Source organism: Rhea pennata, chromosome 8 (genome assembly GCF_028389875.1).
Source record: "Rhea pennata isolate bPtePen1 chromosome 8, bPtePen1.pri, whole genome shotgun sequence".
Classification (NCBI taxonomy): domain Eukaryota; kingdom Metazoa; phylum Chordata; class Aves; order Rheiformes; family Rheidae; genus Rhea; species Rhea pennata.
This window is the reverse complement of record NC_084670.1, coordinates 7,084,919-7,102,328: the sequence shown is the minus strand read 5'-3', so window position 1 is coordinate 7,102,328 and position 17,410 is coordinate 7,084,919. Positions and strand designations below refer to the sequence as shown.

Here is a 17,410-nt window from a genome sequence, read left to right as displayed (position 1 = left end):
AAAGAATCATACTCAGTAACAGCCTGTAAAACTTAAGAGACTGATTTAAGAAATCAAAGCTTCTCAGGTGAAGCTACTCCACAGAACAAGGTATTTCTTTTTTTTTTTTTTTTTTTTTTTTTTTCTGGTTATAAGTGTTGTTCTGTCAAACTGTTGTTTGATGACAGAGCAAATAAATCAGCAAGTCTTAATACAACTTTAGGACAACAAATGTTACTTTCAGCAAATGAATTGACTCAAGTTTCTCGAACCATCATGCTAGTGAGCAGCCTTAGAGCAGACCATCCAGGTGTGAACATTATCAGAGCTCCACAAGTGCTTGTAAGATTGTGGGTACAGTTTTGAATGCTGAAGTTTGAACTATCTTGCAACTATATATTTTTTTGTATTAGAACGTGTCCTAATACAAGCCTTGACACTGAAACATTACACACAAGCGAGAGCGCTCCATGCTTGAAACCACAGGGACAAATTTGCCAAGTAAGCTGATGTTCTTTTCAATAGCGTGATTGTAGCACAAACCAGAATCCAGTACCTTCCTCCAGTACCTTCCGAAAGACCAGAAGTTTTTGCCCTCCTTAAAGGAGCGGAGGAATCTATGTATTACACCTAAAAACATATGTATTTAAAGTGGATAAAGGCACAGCAGAGTTGACCATGTTTGTTGTGTCCACAAAACATAGGTTTATTTGTATATGCAAAAACTTACAAAATGTTTATTTACTATGAGTAAAAATTTTATGCCCATGTGATTTAAATAACAAGTTCACTACTTGACTTGACTGCAGTCTTAAGAACTGCAACTGACAGTTTTACTCCCCAAATGTTAAAGAACTTGATGCTTCTTTCTGTTCTTTATGCAGCTGTTTTGCCCTGTTTTTCAAAGCTTCTGCCTTGATATCATTCTTCTCAACACCATCTCCCATTTTGTACATTCGACTGGCATTGGCACAAGCCCACATATGACCCAGCTCACACGCTTTCAGAGAATACTGCAAAGCACGGTTCATGTCCTTAGGGACCCCAGGTGCTCCTTGGAGGTATATTACACTGAGATTGAAGCAGCTAGGAGCAAAATTGCCATCACAGGCTTTTGTGTAATAGTCTCTAGCAACAACTGGGTCAGATTTGTCATCATTTACTCGCCCATCATGGGCCAACAGCCCAACGTTGTGACAGGCATTTATTGACCTCTTCCCACCTTTCTCACATGACTTCACGAAGGAGTTGTAGGCAGCTTTCAAGTCTGGGGCAAGTCCACCTGTCAGCCAAGAAAGCAGAAGATTACAGTAAGCACATGCTGCGTAACTGTGAAATGGATGGGAGCTGCATGCTTTGCAACACACCTCCCAATGCTCACAGCAGCCCTCATTATTAGATACTACAGTCTGCAGTTAGGACTTCAGAGACAACTGCTCAACTCAGTTACAATGGGTTTGCTAATGCCCTCAAATTAGGAAATCCTGCTCCACTGTACGGTAATCAGGCAGACAAAAAAACTCCTTCCACTACTACCTAAGTAACTTACACTAAAGAAAGGGTGGGGTTTTTTTTGCCCATATACCTATTTGTACATTGACATTGTTACCTGTTTAAAACTACAATAACAACATCACATTCATCACTCATGTTGCTATTTGGAGGTAGATTCATTAGAGTAACTGCTTCCAATCACTGTACCAGCAGACACTTCTTTGGCAGACTCGAGGCCTACATGTTTGCATATCTGCAAATAGTGTCATCAGTCTGCAAAATTATTTCTTCCTGTTACTTTCTGTAACAAAAAAAGACAGGAAGAAATCTAAATTTTAAAAACATGACATAGCAACATTCAGCACTGGATAAAACCTACCCTTATGGTGAAAAAACTATTAAAATACATGTAATTAAACATAATTTAAAATTGTTTCCTCAGAGGAAAGTAGTTCAGATAAACCAGGCTGAAAATAAGATCTTTTTCATCCTGTATCTAATACACTTATTCGGGTAGTAAAAGAAGTATCTTAATAGGTTAAGATTTTCTAAGCTAGAAAACATACACGTTTTTTGTCCTTGCACTGTCATTGTCTAGAAGATGCAGATAACTCAGAACAACAAACTTTTAATTCTAACCTGACCTGCAGAAACACAAATGCATGCTGCAGACCTCTCTAAAAGTAGCTACAGTTCCATTACTATAACTAAGACTTCTGTTTTCTCCTCAGTCTTCTGGGCTATAGAAACCTGTGAAGACAGATCCGATGTAGCAACTTTGAGCATGAACTTATAAATATATCTTGCAGGGAAGTGCCAGTGACTCTTAACTAACTGAAAAAGGCTGAAGACTGTACAACAAAAGTTTTCCACCTTTCCCTCACTTTAACTGTGAGGCCATGTAAGAGGAAGGGCACTTACTTCCTTCTTCAAGGTCAGGAGAAAATGCAAGTACTGAGCACTTCCTGAAAAACAAGAGGTGCATTTTCCCACAGGCATCCAGCAGCCTCCATGTGCTCCACAGCCCTTACAGCTGGGGAGTTCACACTCCTGGTGGGGCCACCACACAGTGGCACCTCTGTGCTGCGGGTAAAGAGCAGAACCCGCTGCATAATTAATAATTCACCACTGGGCAACACAACCGTGCCACCAGCTGCTCAAGCACGGGTGTGGTGGCACCAGACTCGGAGGTTTCCAAGGCGACCCGACAGCAGGTTAGGGAAGGGGCCTCACTGGGGGTCTCAGGAGAGCAGAAAAAAAGGCCACCTCCCCCCATCCCAGCTCACCTTTCCCGATGGCCTGGTATGCCCCCAGCTTGTAGCAGCTCTCACTATGCCCGTGCGCCTCGCAGTTGCCGCGCAGCACCCGCGCCGCCGCCGCGAAGTCCTTCTTCACGGCCTCCAAGTAGTCGGCGAGGCGCTGGCAGCCTGCAAGGCAGCGGTCAGGGGGGAGCGGAGCGGAGCGGCGGGGAAGTAGGCCCCGCGGCTGGGGTGGACAGCGGCTTACCGTCAGGGTCGTTCTCGCGGTAGCACTGGTAGCTGTACTCGACGTGCAGGTTCTCCAGGTAGCCGCGCACCTCCTCTTCGTCCTCGAAGTTCACCAGCCCGGCCATGGCTGCGCCGCCAGGCCGCCGCGCGAGCGCCGAGGCGTCGATGCCAGGCCGCCCGGAAGAGCGCCGAGCGCGGGGGTGGTGGTGGGATGCTGAGAGCACCCAGAGACTGGTAAGCAAGTAATAAAACATAACAAACCGTAGCTCTCTAGGTAGGGCTGATTTTACAGTTCAAGCAAGATGTGATATTAGGATACTTTACACAAAGCACGGCACACTTTCCAACTTGAGCATTCCTGAGCACAAACTGAACTTTCTTAGTGTGGCAGCACATTAGAAGTTTACATGACAAACTGCTTAAATTAAAATTAATTTCAGAGAATACTTGGCAATATTTTGTCCCAAATCATTTCAGTGATATAACACAGACTTGTCAAGTTTTGGGGTTAAATAGAACTCAGCTAAATCTTGTGCATAAGCTCCGTAGGAAGAAAGCAGGCTGTCCACAACCAGCCACAGCTAATTGCTAGGACTACTGTAGGTCGGGCCGATGGCACCACCTGCTGGACAAGTTGCCAAAACTCTAAATAACAACGGCTGGTAAAAACACTGCTGTATTATTTGTTAAAACTTTCCATAATTTTCAGTTTTTGGGTTGAAGTTACCACACACTGGCCACACAAAACAAACAAACAAACAAACAAAATAAAGCTTGTTCAGCCGAAAACACTGACATGTTTGTGAGAATGCAAATAAAAGAATGTATATTATCTCTCTCTCTCTTTCTCCATCAGGATATACCTGAGAACTTTCCTGTCAAATCCTCTTCTGCTCTGTAGAAGGGCTTTGGAAGATGAGCTGCTTTTATGTCAGCATGACTGCTTTTTTCTGAAAATCATGCTTTGAAAAATTTCCATGTGCACTGGCTCAGTAGAAACTCTGGAGTTTGCTGGTTTAAATACCCAAGAGTCTGTTCTTGCTGGGGTTTTGCCATTTCTTATGCCCGACAGAGCAACCTCTATCCCAGGACTGGAGCAGCACAGCAAGGCTTCCCTTGCTGCTGCACTTCTTGGGTACTGGGGGGGGGGCTACACACTAGCACTGAGCAGGGAATCAGCCTGTCTCTCCAAAGCTTTCACTGTTTGAGCCCAGATAGGCGAAAGGCAAGTATTTCTTATCATAAATGCAGGTGGAACGAGAGAAATAAAGTAAGGACAAGCTATCTGGTGATACTCAGGTTGGAGGCAGGGAATGAATTTGGAATTACATGTGAAAGAAAAGAGACTGGAAACTCTGAAAGACATTAGGAAGTGGGAGAAACAAAGACTGGAGTACAAATAATAATACTAGCTTTTCCTTTTACTTATCTAAACTAATTTATGCTTCCATAATTATATTTCTTCTAATGAGGCTAGATTTTAAGTGGTTAAATTCAGAAGGTAAGGACTTCTGATTCTGTTCTTGTCTTATCCTGAGGACATCATTTATTTTCCCTGCCTCAACATCCTAATCTAAAGAATGGGACTAGGACTGACCCATCATGCAATTGTTAAACAGGTAAAATTGTGTTTGTAGAATATTTCTGTTTGCAGAATATATTGTCATCATCTAATGGCAGAAACATAAACTGTTTCTTTTCCTTAAATGTTTATTCATATGTTGTTTTGCAAGCAAATATTATTCAAAACTTCTGTATACAAGAAGAGCAACTCTGTAAAAGGTTTAACCACCATCATGTCTTTATAATTTCATTTCACCTAGATGGGGTAATTGTATCACTCTTTACTTTGTATCCTGACACAAAAATAACTACATTTCACTTTATCAATAATAAATTGTAGTGTGTATCTGTTGGGACAGAGGTTTTCAACAGTAAGACCATATCAGAAGCCTGAAATTATACTGTACTCAAGTATGTGGCAAAGCTCCTCTCCAACTTGCAGGAAGCAAAACAGATTATTCATATCACCGTGTGAAACTAGTTCGAGCAGGAAACAGGTCTAGATACAGAGGTCGATCTGCAAGCAACAGGCATAAAAGCGACGTCGGACTCCAGATTGCGAGAAAGGTTCCCCCCCAACAGGGAGCGGCCAGCTGAGCGGTCTATAAGCGCTTAACTCCTCAGCTGAGCAAAGAGCACTTGCGTGCGAAAACTCACCAGCCTTTCTTCCTTTCCTCCCCCCCCCCCCCCCCCCCTTTCGTCCTTGCTCCGACGTGAAGCAGCTCGAAGCTCTCACTCATGTCGCGCCGCCGCGTAACGCACCTCACCGCGGCCGCCGCGCCCTCGCCACACAGCGGGTCCCTTTAAGGGAGGCGGGCTCAGCGCTGCTTCCCGGCCGGCTGAGGCAGATTCCCTTCCAGGTCGGGGGTGGTGGCGGCGGTGGGGAGGGGGGGGGAAAGGCAAAACTGGGGGTGGGAGGGAGGAAAAAAAAAGAAAAAAAAACGAACAAAATTAAAAATAAATAAGAGGGAGCCCAGCGCCGGGAGCCGGTTCGCTGGGCGCTCGCGTCCGGCACGCCGCGCCGCCATGGTGAGTGAGCGCGGCCGCTGCGGTGGTGGGGGAGGGCGGCTGCGCCCCGCCGCGGGGTGACAGCGGCGGCGGGAGTCGGGGGGGGAGCCGCGGCGAGGCGCCGCGGCCGCCCCGGGCGCGCGGGCGGCAGCCGGCGGGCGCTGAGGGGCGCGGAGCGTTGCCGCGGGCTCGGGGGGGAGGGGGCAGGTGAGGCCGTTGGCCGGCGCGGGACGCGGCGCGCGCGCCCCTCCCCCCCCCACTCCGCTGACGGGGGGCCCGCGGCGGCCGCGCCGTTGTGTAACCGCCGCGGCTGCCCGTTACATAAACCCGCCCGAGCGCGGCTCGGGGTGCCCGGCCGCGGGCCTCGCCGCTGCAGCGGCCGGCGGTGAAAGCGCCGTTCCTCTCCGCTAAAGCCAGGCCTCGGAGCAACACGCGTGGGTGCTGCCCTGGTGGCTCCCCTGTGTGAGAGATGAGTGTGCATGTTTGCTTGTAAAGGATGGGCAGGAACCACCTGGGTTACCTAGTCTAATCCCGTGTTATTACAGGTATCATTGCATTTAATCCCTTAATAAACCTCCTTTTTTTTTTTATGGCCTTTGTTTTAAAGGCAGTTACCTTTCTCGCCCTCGCTGTCCTGTGAGGTAGGACTTCTCTGGCGCTCGGGAGCGACATCCCGGCCTCTGCATTTATGGCAAAATTTTAATTCGTAGCAATTGCACACGTTAGTTGCTGTGCTGGCATTGTGCTACACCTCAGTAGCCTTTCTGCTTCCATAACGTCTATTCACAACACTGTATTTACAGGCAGCACTTGTGTCTCCTCACACCTTTTTGCTCTGCTGGACAAATAAGAAAAGCTGGTTTTGTCTCTTCTGGCCAGCAAGCCTTTTTACTTTTTTCCTTTTTTTTTTCTTCCCCCCTTCCCACCTCCCCCCCCGCCTCGTATGTTTTAGTAACTGTTACATTTGAACAGAAATGATGCAGATATTTCCTAAATATAAATAGTCCTGTGAGGTCTTCTAGTGCCTTGGCTATGGCACTCGTACTTCCTTATTTTTGCTTGATGCCTCTCATGATGCTGTCTTTGTCTGCATCTCGTTGCTTTCCTGCGATTAAGCAAATCAGTCAGGTTTTCCTCTGCAGTAGTTTTTAATTGATGAACGCCTATCTGGAGTTCTTGATATTATCTTCAAATAGGTGGCCTTACATGTTGCACTGTTTAATTTTAGTCTTCTTGTGATCTCTTCCAACTTTGCGTGCCTAGCAACTTTAATCAGTGTGATCCCACTTGTTGTGCCAGAATAATTATTGAAAACATTAAATTCAGTTAATTCTGCTCATAGTCTTTCCTTGAGTCTGCTAGCTAATAAATCACCTACTTTTGTTTCATTCCTTTTAACCTAAGCAAGATAATAAAAAAGCTTTCTCTATAGCATCAATCACTGAACCATCTGTTTATCTTTCACTGCCTTCCCCTTCTTTTATTAGGGCTCTGAAGTAGTCTGTTGACTGTTACTTGAGTTGCTACTGCTTTCTGATCGTTTTAAGAATGTAAATAAAGCCTTATGGCTTTCTAGGGGAAAAACAGTGAAAAATGTAGGATATCCAAAACTGGTAAGTAAGGCTCTGAAATAGCCTATTTTCTTGCCAGCTTCTTGAGGGAAATAATTGCTACTATTTGAAAGTACCTTATCCTATATCCCTACCTTCTTTGAGTTTCAAAGGAAAAAAGAAGGCAGATTGGCCTTTCAGACTGCAGAAACTTTGTACGTTCAGTTTTTGTCATACCAAAATAAGTGAATATAAAAATTGAGAGTAAGCCATATTCTGCTGAAGCTGAAATTAGTATTTGTCTTCAAAGACTATTCAGGTTGATTGATGAAAACCTGATCAAAAACAACCCATGGATTTTTTTTTTTTGGTCAGTCTGAGATACAAAGCAAAAAGAATGAAATCTTTCAGGGTGAGATGGTAGGATCACAATGCCTCTAGTGAAAAAAGCCTGTATAGCTGTGGAATTTAGTTTTCCTGCAGAATTCTTGCTATTCCTGATGGAAATGTCAGTTAAACTCATGGGTGGTTTATTTTTTTTTTCCAGTTTTCCTCTGTTGCTGTTGTATAAATGGGTGGTTGCATGGTAATACCCTTCAAAAGGAGCAGGGTTTCATTTTGATACTTACACGCAAGCAGTTGATTTAGGCATAGTATTAGATTTAGGATTGCGGCAGGTTTAGCTTGGTTGGTTAGAGCGTGGTGCTGCTAATGCCAAGGTCACGGGTTCAATCCGCGTATGGGCTATGCTGAGGATTGGACTAGATGATCTCCAAAGGTCCCTTCCAACCTTATCATTCTATGATAAATTCTCTAAATTATTCCAGGTACTCTAAGATGTCCCTTTATCAGCTTTTTTACATATGAATTTTGAAATATAGGGTAAAATACATGCTAGCAGTGCTTAACACTGATATGAGAAGATTTTAAAAGAAAACGTGGAGGAGGATGTACTTTGTGAGATCCTTGCCAATGACATTAGTGTATACACTCATAAGCTAAACTGGATGACATCATATCGAAGTAGGTATTGCATTTCAGTCTGCTACCTATATTAGGTAACTATTAGATGTCAACAACCATGCAGTTCCCCCTCCCCCCTTTTTATGTTTACCTTGGTTATATTAAGCATGAACAAATTTTTAATAGTTAATTGAAATAAGCCCTAAATATTCTATCTAAATTGAGTTTTTATTGTTTCTATTTCATTCTGTTAGTTGGTTTTAGCTGTATCATCTTACTATTATTAATGTAAGTTTTTGCTAATGAAGATGTCAAGATTTGTATCATGCAATGCATAGCCTGTGATTTTGGATTTTTTTTTTTTTTGACAGTCCACTGAATTAGTTTGATGATATGAAAGAAACCCTGAAGTTAAACTGCACTATCAAATATTTAAGATGGCTATGACAAAAGTCAGATCTACCTAATAAGAGTCCTACTCAAATATTTCTGAATTTCTAAAAAAAAAAAAAAAAAAAAAAAAAAAAAAAAACTGAAAACAAAAGCCCATTTTGTTTTCAAATTGACATTCAGAAGTATAACTAGCATTTAAATACAAATGAAGACACTAACTCTGAAATCTAAATAAAGGGGCATACAATGTACTGGAGGAGAGGAATGCTGCTGGCTCACATACGAGGTTTACAGGATACATTCCAGCTGTTCTGTTTCAGTAATAGACAACCTAGGGTATCATTTTCCTGATGCTTATCAAGGGACTTCATTAGATAGGAATAAAAGTGTTTTCCGTATCTGCTCAAGTTACCTTAAGAGCCTTCATTGGCTGCATTTCTTCAGTCTTTTTGCAACAAGTTAAAGAAACATTGCAAATATCTCTTCATGTCTCCTACAAATAGAATAAATGAAGTTAATAAAAATTAATAATGCATCAACAGAGTATCATTGATTCCTGCTAGTGGACTACATCTTTTTATTGTTATGGTGATACCCTGTGTGGAGTTTTAAAGTGCTTATTTAATATTAAAATAATAGGCCTAAATTAGGATTGGCCAGTTAGAGGTATTGATTGATAGCTTTCTGATTTATTTGCTAGCAGCCTGTCTGCAAGACCAAAAACTCTCATCAGAGTTTGCACACTGATATGTGAAGTATTTTAGTTTTTCTGGCAGAAATGATGAGACAGTACCAGAAGGAATTAACAGAACCAGTATTCTGTTTCTGTCATACTTAAGCAGCAAATTCCAAGTATAGGAATTAATGAGATGAGCGTGTCTTTGGTTTGATGGGAATGTTTCTTAGGATTTTGAGCAAGGGTTCCGATTTCTGTTCAAATCAGCAGCTGTCATGCAGCTCCTGGACATGTATATTAATTTCAGAGTAAAATGAAATTTTTCCCTTTAGAAATGTTCTATTTTTGAATAAGTAGTTGGACTTCTCTTTAGAAGTATGTCAGGCATTTTTTGTACATTACAAAGAAACAAAAGATGTTAAAATTTCCAAATTCTCTTCTTCCTTTTCGTATCAGCTTTAAGTGTGAGGCAGCCAAAATTGCTATTTCAGCAAGCCACGTCAGAAAAATAACTCCTATTTCTTCAACAATCAAGGGTTTTGTTTTGTTTTTTTAACTTCAAGCACTGAAAATCTCCTTTAAGCGTAGGAGATCACTGTGAGACAAATATGCATATTTTCCTTTATAGATAGAGAAATCAAGTCAAAGGGGTTGGAAGCTGCATGTTAAATGTTGCAGAAAGAGCTTTCATTTGAATAATTTAGAGTTTCTGGTTCCCAAACCTGTACTTTAGTCTTCAGACTCTGTAATACAAACTACAGTGTCTATGTTGACAATACATGAATCATTAGTGTCAAAGGTGTCTTTGACCTATTGTGATGGCGCCCAACCTTCAGATGCATGCAGCTGGTTTTAAAAGATGTATTTCTGTTGTGTTTTTCTTTATATTTCTTCTGTATAACTTTTAATATATTTCTGTATTTCTCTGATGAGCATATGAGGCAAATGAAGCAACAGAAGAGAAATCAAATGATCTAGAAAAGAAAGATTGAGTTATCCAGAACGTTTAGTCTGAAAGGCAAGCTGCGATTTTACCTATGGATGAGATGTGGCAACAGTTGATGCTGTTATTTTCAAATTTGTCTGAGGGAGTATGTACCAGTCACTCAGCCTTCTTTTGTGTAGTGCTGGGGATGATGGGAATGACTCATGAGTCATTCTTTATGTTGATTAATTTGTGAGACTGAAAACAGTAGGCTATTATTAGGCACTGAATTAACAAGTACTTGGTGTTTTTCTTATTAATCATACAATCTGAATCTCTGAAGGTATAGTTTATGTTCTACTTTGTCCTTTGTACTGAGGTACTACTGTGTATGATTTCCAGGCCCTTAGCGTAAAAAGGAGGAAAGGGTAGCTATAATCAGAAAGAAGCCTGTAGTAATTGTTACTTTATTGCTGCACAAAGTTTGGAATTAAAATAGATCTTTTTGAGTCTCCCTTTTTTGATCTGAAGCTTTAGCTGCCATTTTCAGTATCAAAATTTATCTGCATTTCTGCTGTAGCTTGGCAGATTTCTAATGTAAGAAGTAAAATTTGATTTAAATAATGCTATAATTTTTAATGCTATATTGCATTTGCATAATTTATTTTCCAAAATAGGTTTTTACTTTAATTGACTAATGTTGTAATTAGATCGTGTTTATCTGCAAGCTGGGTTGTTTCTATGTCATGTTTGGTACATATGTGTCTCCAACATACATACTTTCTAATAAATTAAAGCAAATCTATGAACCATATACTTCTTAAATATGTGTTTTACTTTGACATCTTTCTTGTTAAACCTTGATGGAAATTATAATTGAGATAGATAGACAAAAACAGCTTTTTTTTTTTTTTTTTTTTTTTTTTTTTTTAACTCTCAGGGTTTAGTGGGCTGCAAATACATTTCAGATCTAAAGTGATTTAGTTAAAATACAAAACAGTAATTGATTAATTGAATAACTGAGTACTCCGTTGCAATTATTTAAAGATGACTTAAGTAACCAGCAGGGTTTTCAAGAGCACCTGAACTTCTTATAATCTCCTGTTGTATCTTTGGATACCAAAATACTTAGGAAGCTTGATTCCAGGCCTTCCAAGTTTTTAGAATAGTAGGTGCTATCTTTTCCTGCTCATCATTTTACTGATATATGATTTTTTTCTATCAGTCTGTCTTGATTCATTAAGAAAATTTGAAATTATAACATCTGGGAATTATCATTATTAGGAAAATGCTTTTCTTCCTCTGTGAATGCAGGCAGGACTTGTGTCTTGTACAACAGACAAGCTGGGCTGTGGCTTCAGGGGCAGCTGTGGGAGGGGACAGCCCATCAGCATGGCCACTCATTTATCCTGTGAGCTGAGGTACCTTTGCTGTTTGCCCCCAGAGAGGGATGTCTCCTTCTGCAGTGTTTGCCCATTACAGTGAGAATCAGACTAACAAAAAACAAACAAACAAAACAAAAAAAAACAAAAAAACCCTATCTGCCTGAAAAGAACATGGTAGAGGAATGGAACATTCATTGGCAAAGACAATGATTTGAGTAAATCTCATTTGTTTCCTGATTTGAGTAAATCTCATTTGTTTCCTTGTGTCTTGCATGTGACAGGAGGAAGCATCTCCTTATTCGTTGCTTGACATCTGTTTGAATTTCCTGACTGCCAACCTAGAGAAGTTTTGCACAGAGAGGCAAGATGGAACACTCTGCTTGCAGGAGCCAGGGATGTTTCCTCAAGAAGTGGCTGATCGATTGGTGCAGACGATGGCATTTCACGGTAAAAACGATTAGTTGCGGGTCATCAGTGAAAATATTGTACTGGAATGTGACACTGTAGTACCAGTGTATTTTCTAGTCGAATTTGATATTGGAGCTGTTTAAACTGTAGTCCTTAATCTTTAATAAAGAATTTCTGTTACTCCAGCTTTGCCACGAATTCATCTGAATGCTGCCTAGCTATGTACAAAGCTCTCAACAGAAAGTCTCTTGTCTTATAGTTACAATTTTAATTTCATGTTCCTGTAATTGAAAACAGTTTATTTCCCTTATATTCTTATTTTGGTCACTTTTTGGATTTATTTAATTCTACTTTTCCAATGGTGCTCAAGTGTCTAATAATTGATAGCAATAATGTCTCCTGCATAGCAATCAATTGAATTAAGTTTTCTTAACTGTCAGTGTGCTTAGTGCTGCGTACAAGTTTCTTGTCTCTCTTGGCACTTTTTATGAAGTGGAATTATTTACTCAAAAGCGGACAGTTTCAAAACTATTATAAAAACCTATGAAAACCACTTTTGTGGTTTTGTTGTCCTTTTACATTTTTAGATACTGGCTTATCATATACTTTATGTCAGCACATATTTGAGAGGAGGGCTACCATCTTATCTGGTTGTTTGCTGTAAGCCTGACAAGGGAAAATATTAAGCTTATGTCAATAAAGGTGTCTTAGTGTGACAAGCAGGAATACATAGATGAGGCTAGTCTGCAAAGGAAGTGGCAGAAGAGCCATTTCTGGAGATTTTTCTGTAGATGTGGACATGTGACATGGTATCAGAAAAATCATTTGAACAGACCAAGAACCCTGCATCTGTAGGATGTGACTAATAAATCACTTGAGTCTTGTAACACAAATAGCAGAGTTTTAGTTTTTTCCAGCTATTTCCTGTATAACCCATGCAAAGGTTCTAAAAAAAAGAAAAAAAAAAAAAAAAAAGGAGGGGGGAACCCCAGCCACCCTCCATCTTCAACATGCGTTACTGTTACCTTCGGATACATAATTATTTAGAGTAGTCAGAAGAAATCAGATTCAAGGAACAAAAACTTACTACCAATGCTGGTAGTGATGAAGACAGTTCCAGTTGCAGGGAGATTACAAATACTGCGTCAAAAAGGGTGCAGCATGTAATAAAGTGCATGCAAGATAAACAGGGTGTGGCTAAACTAGGCTAGTGACATAGCGTGACTTGATCCTCAAGTGTTAAGATCAGCAAAAATGTCAGTCATTTGTCAAATTATTTATTATATTTAATCTTTCTCCCAGGTGCAAATTGTCTCACCTCCTACTTTTGCTTTTTCTGCAAAAGAGAAATACCTCAACTTCCTGATCAGAAATGCCTGAACTACTTGTTCTTTAGAAAGATCTGCAAATCTTAATGTAAACTTGACATCCTCAGAGAGGAAGTCTACCTAATGACTTAAATCCAGACAAACTGTAGTAATGACAATGTTTTTATTCAAATATATTATATTTTCAGTTTTTCTTTTCTATGCTCAGTATGTCTGTAGATAAGAATTCAAAACAGGAGTTTGTAACACTGTAGAGTGAAACTAGAAGGACGCTTTCTTCCTACTCCTCCTGTATGCATGCTTATGCTGTCATAGCCTTCTCTTATGACTTTCTATAATGCAGTAACTGCACTACTGATATAAAAATAAGAAATCTTGGTTTTCTATGCATTTTGGATAATCTGGTGCATAGAACTAAACCTGTTATTTCAGTTAAGATGTCAGCATGCTGCAAGACAGGACTGCGTGTGCAGATTTCTTGCTACACGGCAGAACGATTATAATCTCAGAAGAGATCCTTGTACTTTTTTTTCTTTGCTGTCCTCCTCTTTCTTCTTGTTGAAATGCATTTTGGGTTTATTTCTCACATTTAGCTTGTTTCTGAGCAACACTCCTACCTTCTTCATGGAGGATATATGAGAGAACTTCGTTAGCTTAGTTTAGTATTTTGATCCTATTTATGAATTCAGTCAAATGCTAAATTATTCAGTTTAGCTAAAGCAAAATGGAAACTGTTAATTGATTGCTGCTATTGTACTTCTCTTAAGGTTAACAAAACTGATAAAGGAAGAGTACAGCTAGGGGGACAGAAAGCTTTCAGAAATCACATAATTTTGTTTTTATCACATTTCTAACCACTTACTGTGAGAAAATCCAGAAAATGCAGGCTGTAGTCTGGAAGGTTTTGAATCAGGTCTGCATTTCATTTATTGCATGTTGCATGTTCTGAGCCAAGTAGCTATTGTGTATGTACAACACTTTAGCTCCGATTTTTAAAACTTGGAGTTTTCTACAAGTGAGATTATAATCTTAAAAGCAGAATCTGAAATGTAAAATTTTGGAATCAGTGGTATAACGATGCAATATTCATTATTTTGCAATTATTTGTCTTTGTTAACACCTCTTACTTTTTTTTTTCTGTTTGGGCTCTTAATCTTAGAAGGTATAGTATAAAACACTAGAGCTAAATGCTAATGCTCTTTTCCAACAGGGCTGCTGAATGATGGAACTGTGGGCATCTTCCGAGGCAACCAGATGCGTTTGAAACGAGCTTGTATCCGGAAAGCAAAAATCTCTGCTGTGGCTTTCCGGAAAGCGTTCTGCCATCATAAGCTGGTAGAACTTGATGCTACTGGGGTGAATGCGGATATAACAATCACGGACATTATAAGTGGACTTGGTAGCAATAAATGGATCCAACAAAATCTTCAATGCCTTGTGCTGAACTCATTAACTCTTTCCTTGGAAGACCCCTATGAAAGGTGCTTCAGTCAGCTGTCTGGGCTTCGTGCACTGAGTATTACCAATGTTCTGTTTTACAATGAGGACTTGGCAGATGTTGCTTCACTCCCTAGATTAGAAAGTCTGGATATATCAAACACGTCTGTCACTGACATAACTGCACTCCTTACCTGCAAAGATCGTCTCAAATCTTTGACCATGCACCACCTGAAATGCTTGAAAATGACCACAACACAGATTTTGGATGTTATAAGAGAACTAAAATACTTAAATCATCTTGATATTTCAGATGATAAACAGTTCACGTCAGACATAGCACTTCGTTTACTGGAACAGAAAGATATCTTGCCTAACCTTGTGTCTCTGGACATTTCTGGAAGAAAGCATGTTACAGATAAGGCTGTGGAAGCATTTATTCAGCAACGGCCAACAATGCAGTTTGTAGGACTGCTAGCTACAGATGCCGGCTACTCAGAATTTCTAACAGGAGAAGGAAACCTAAAGGTTAAGTGTGGAGATTAATTGTACTGAAAAACTAAACTATTCAGGAAAAACAGAACTAATCATTTGTAACAAATATATGTGGGTGTTTCAGAAGAAAGCTGTAGGTTCATCTTTCATCCATTAATCGTAATTACTGATTGTCTATCAAACTGCTATTATTTTTGGCACAGAATCTGCTAATTTTACAGAATACTATTGTAAAAAACCATCTATTTTCTGTGTCTTTTCAGTGCGCCTCAAGTCCTGATTTAAGATACCGGATTAGAGAAAGCTGGACTTTGTCTAGTCTGAAGTCATTTATTGGAATAATAATCTTTGATTTTTGTGGCACAGCCTCTAGCATAAGACAGCAGTGTGTAAGAATTGGCAGTGCAGTTTGCACAAACTTTGTGGCTTCATGCTTAACACAGTAGATATAATAAAACTTAATAACTGAACTGTTGCTTTACTCCATCACCACTTCTATTTCCTAACTACAGTATTTCCACCCAGCTTGAAGCGTCTTTTGGTGATGCATATGTAGGAAGCATTTACTCATGATGAAATAGTTCCTTTTCCTGTGCAAATCCTAAATTACTTGGCCTTTTAGGATGAGATGGTGTTTGCTGAAGTGCATTTATTTATCTTTTAGTGCTACAAGAACATTGAAGTGCAACAAGAAGTTGCTCCTTTTTCTTTAGAAGACGTGTATATTTATAGAATTGGAGAGTAAGCCTGTGCTGTGCCCTGTATAAAGGGGTCAGCATTAAAGGAGAAAGATGTTTTGGACACATCAGTGTCAATGGTATAGCAACCTTGACCAAGAGACAGACAGTTTTATCTTGTACTGTGCCATGAGAATGACTGGAAACTGCAGGTGGAATGAGGAAGGGTTTGCATAATGTGACTGTACTTTAGGCTGTCTCCTGTGCAAGCTGAATTTTAAAATTTGATTTATAACTCTTAGAATGTTCTGGTTATAGGCAAGTGAAATGACACACTTATAAAAACTTTATCGTAATGCTCACTTTTACTTGGAACTTTTGGCAGTCATTAATGTCCAGGTCTCTTGAGTACTTATGTGGCTGTCATAGCTGACAGCAGCACATACGAATATTGAAATACTGTGTTGTAGAATGCAGAGTCCCATTTGACATAATTGGTGTACAGCATCAGGAAATGACACCTCACATTTGGTACAACATAATTTAATATTATCCTTGCTGTTTAGAATATATGCTTCATGTGAGTGATTGTGGTATGAGAAGATAGGAATGGAGAAGGTTCTAATAACATGAAAATCATGATGGATTTTTAGCAGTGTAGTTAGCAAAATGCAGTTCATGTTCCTTTTCTCAAAGGCTTAGTTGTCAAGAAGAGAATGTAGGCGGGAATTGATTTTGTGAGTTGAAATTCATTAGTGACAATACTGAAACAGTCAGCTGCTTAGTCTAGAAACTGCTGAAGAATAAACAGGATGCAGCACTTGTGGTGAAGTCAAAAGTAGAATATTTCTATTTTTATGACAGTTCTTGTATCACCTGATTATAGAAAATTCTTGAAAGATTAAACATTTAAATTTAGATTATGTAACAGTTGAGGTGGATATGGTGGGCATCTGCTTTCCCGTATGTGACAAACTAAATAGAACAAGTTCTGTATCCTTTTGTAAGAATTTTAAAAAAGTGACTGCAGCAATGATTCATTAAATAGTAGGACTGAGGAATAAACCATCTACAGGTGCACAACTTACAGTTATAAAGTAATAAAACACAGTAAACAGAACAGATATCAGGTTGGGAAGTGGAAAAATCTGTGGCTAGTTTCTGATTTATTATTCTAAACTTAAGCTCATATTAAGTCAGCAGCCCATAGCTTCTAATGCACTTGTCACCTAAATTAGATCATTGTTTAGTTTTTGCATGTATTTCAAGTCTAGTTTTAAGAACACTCTTCTTTATATACAGGGCTGTAAAGCTATTGCCACTGATTTACCTTAAAAGAAACTTGTTGTAGTCAAAGAATGGAAATATTGTCAATTGATGGAGGTAGACCTGGGTACCAAAAAGTTACAGCTGATACACTATCTTTCTCAGTTTATCAGCTTCATTTGATAGACCGTTCAATTACAAATATTTCTTTTAAGCATTTGATGTGTTACAATTGATTTTTATTGGTTGAAAATGCTACATTTACTTAGTGGTTTCACAGAGTTTTCTGCTTAAAGACATGATTGAATCCTAATTTTGGGTTATACAATTGGATGCTATCATCGTATGAAGAATGTTTGAAGATTATATAGCTCTG

General features: G+C 39.7%; 2 protein-coding genes across 6 annotated transcripts in view; one reads left to right on the top strand and one right to left on the bottom strand.

Annotated features, from left to right (window-relative positions):
• Positions 1–660: 660 nt before the first annotated feature.
• On the bottom strand, positions 661–5,370 carry LOC134143580 (cytochrome c oxidase assembly factor 7). Its single transcript, XM_062581716.1, has 4 exons — positions 5,286–5,370; positions 2,980–3,191; positions 2,760–2,900; positions 661–1,261 (listed from the first exon to the last, which is right to left on the bottom strand). The coding sequence occupies exons 2-4, from the start codon at positions 3,083–3,085 to the stop codon at positions 813–815; spliced, it is 696 nt and encodes a 231-aa protein (XP_062437700.1). The 5' UTR covers positions 3,086–3,191; positions 5,286–5,370; the 3' UTR covers positions 661–812.
• LOC134143578 (protein zyg-11 homolog B) overlaps positions 5,291–17,410 on the top strand; it is a 26,944-nt gene continuing 14,824 nt past the window's right edge. For 3 of the 5 annotated variants that reach the window (XM_062581711.1, XM_062581709.1, XM_062581710.1), the window contains exons 1-3: positions 5,453–5,552; positions 11,705–11,870; positions 14,370–15,124. In XM_062581711.1, coding sequence (XP_062437695.1) covers positions 5,550–5,552; positions 11,705–11,870; positions 14,370–15,124 — 924 coding nt within the window. In that variant the 5' untranslated portion in view covers positions 5,453–5,549. Of the gene's footprint in view, positions 5,384–5,452; positions 5,553–7,107; positions 7,145–11,704; positions 11,871–14,369; positions 15,125–17,410 lie in introns of those variants that run through there. The other 2 variants (XM_062581713.1, XM_062581712.1) reach the window with 2 other exon arrangements.

Coding starts and splice junctions, on each gene's coding strand:
- LOC134143580 (XM_062581716.1), bottom strand. CDS start 3,085: ATGGCCGGGCTGGTGAACTTCGAGGACGAAGAGGAGGTGCGCGGCTAC. Junction 2,901..2,979: donor CCGCGAGAACGACCCTGACG/GTAAGCCGCTGT, acceptor GCTGCCTTGCAG/GCTGCCAGCGCCTCGCCGAC. Junction 1,262..2,759: donor ATACCAGGCCATCGGGAAAG/GTGAGCTGGGAT, acceptor CTTGGCTGACAG/GTGGACTTGCCCCAGACTTG.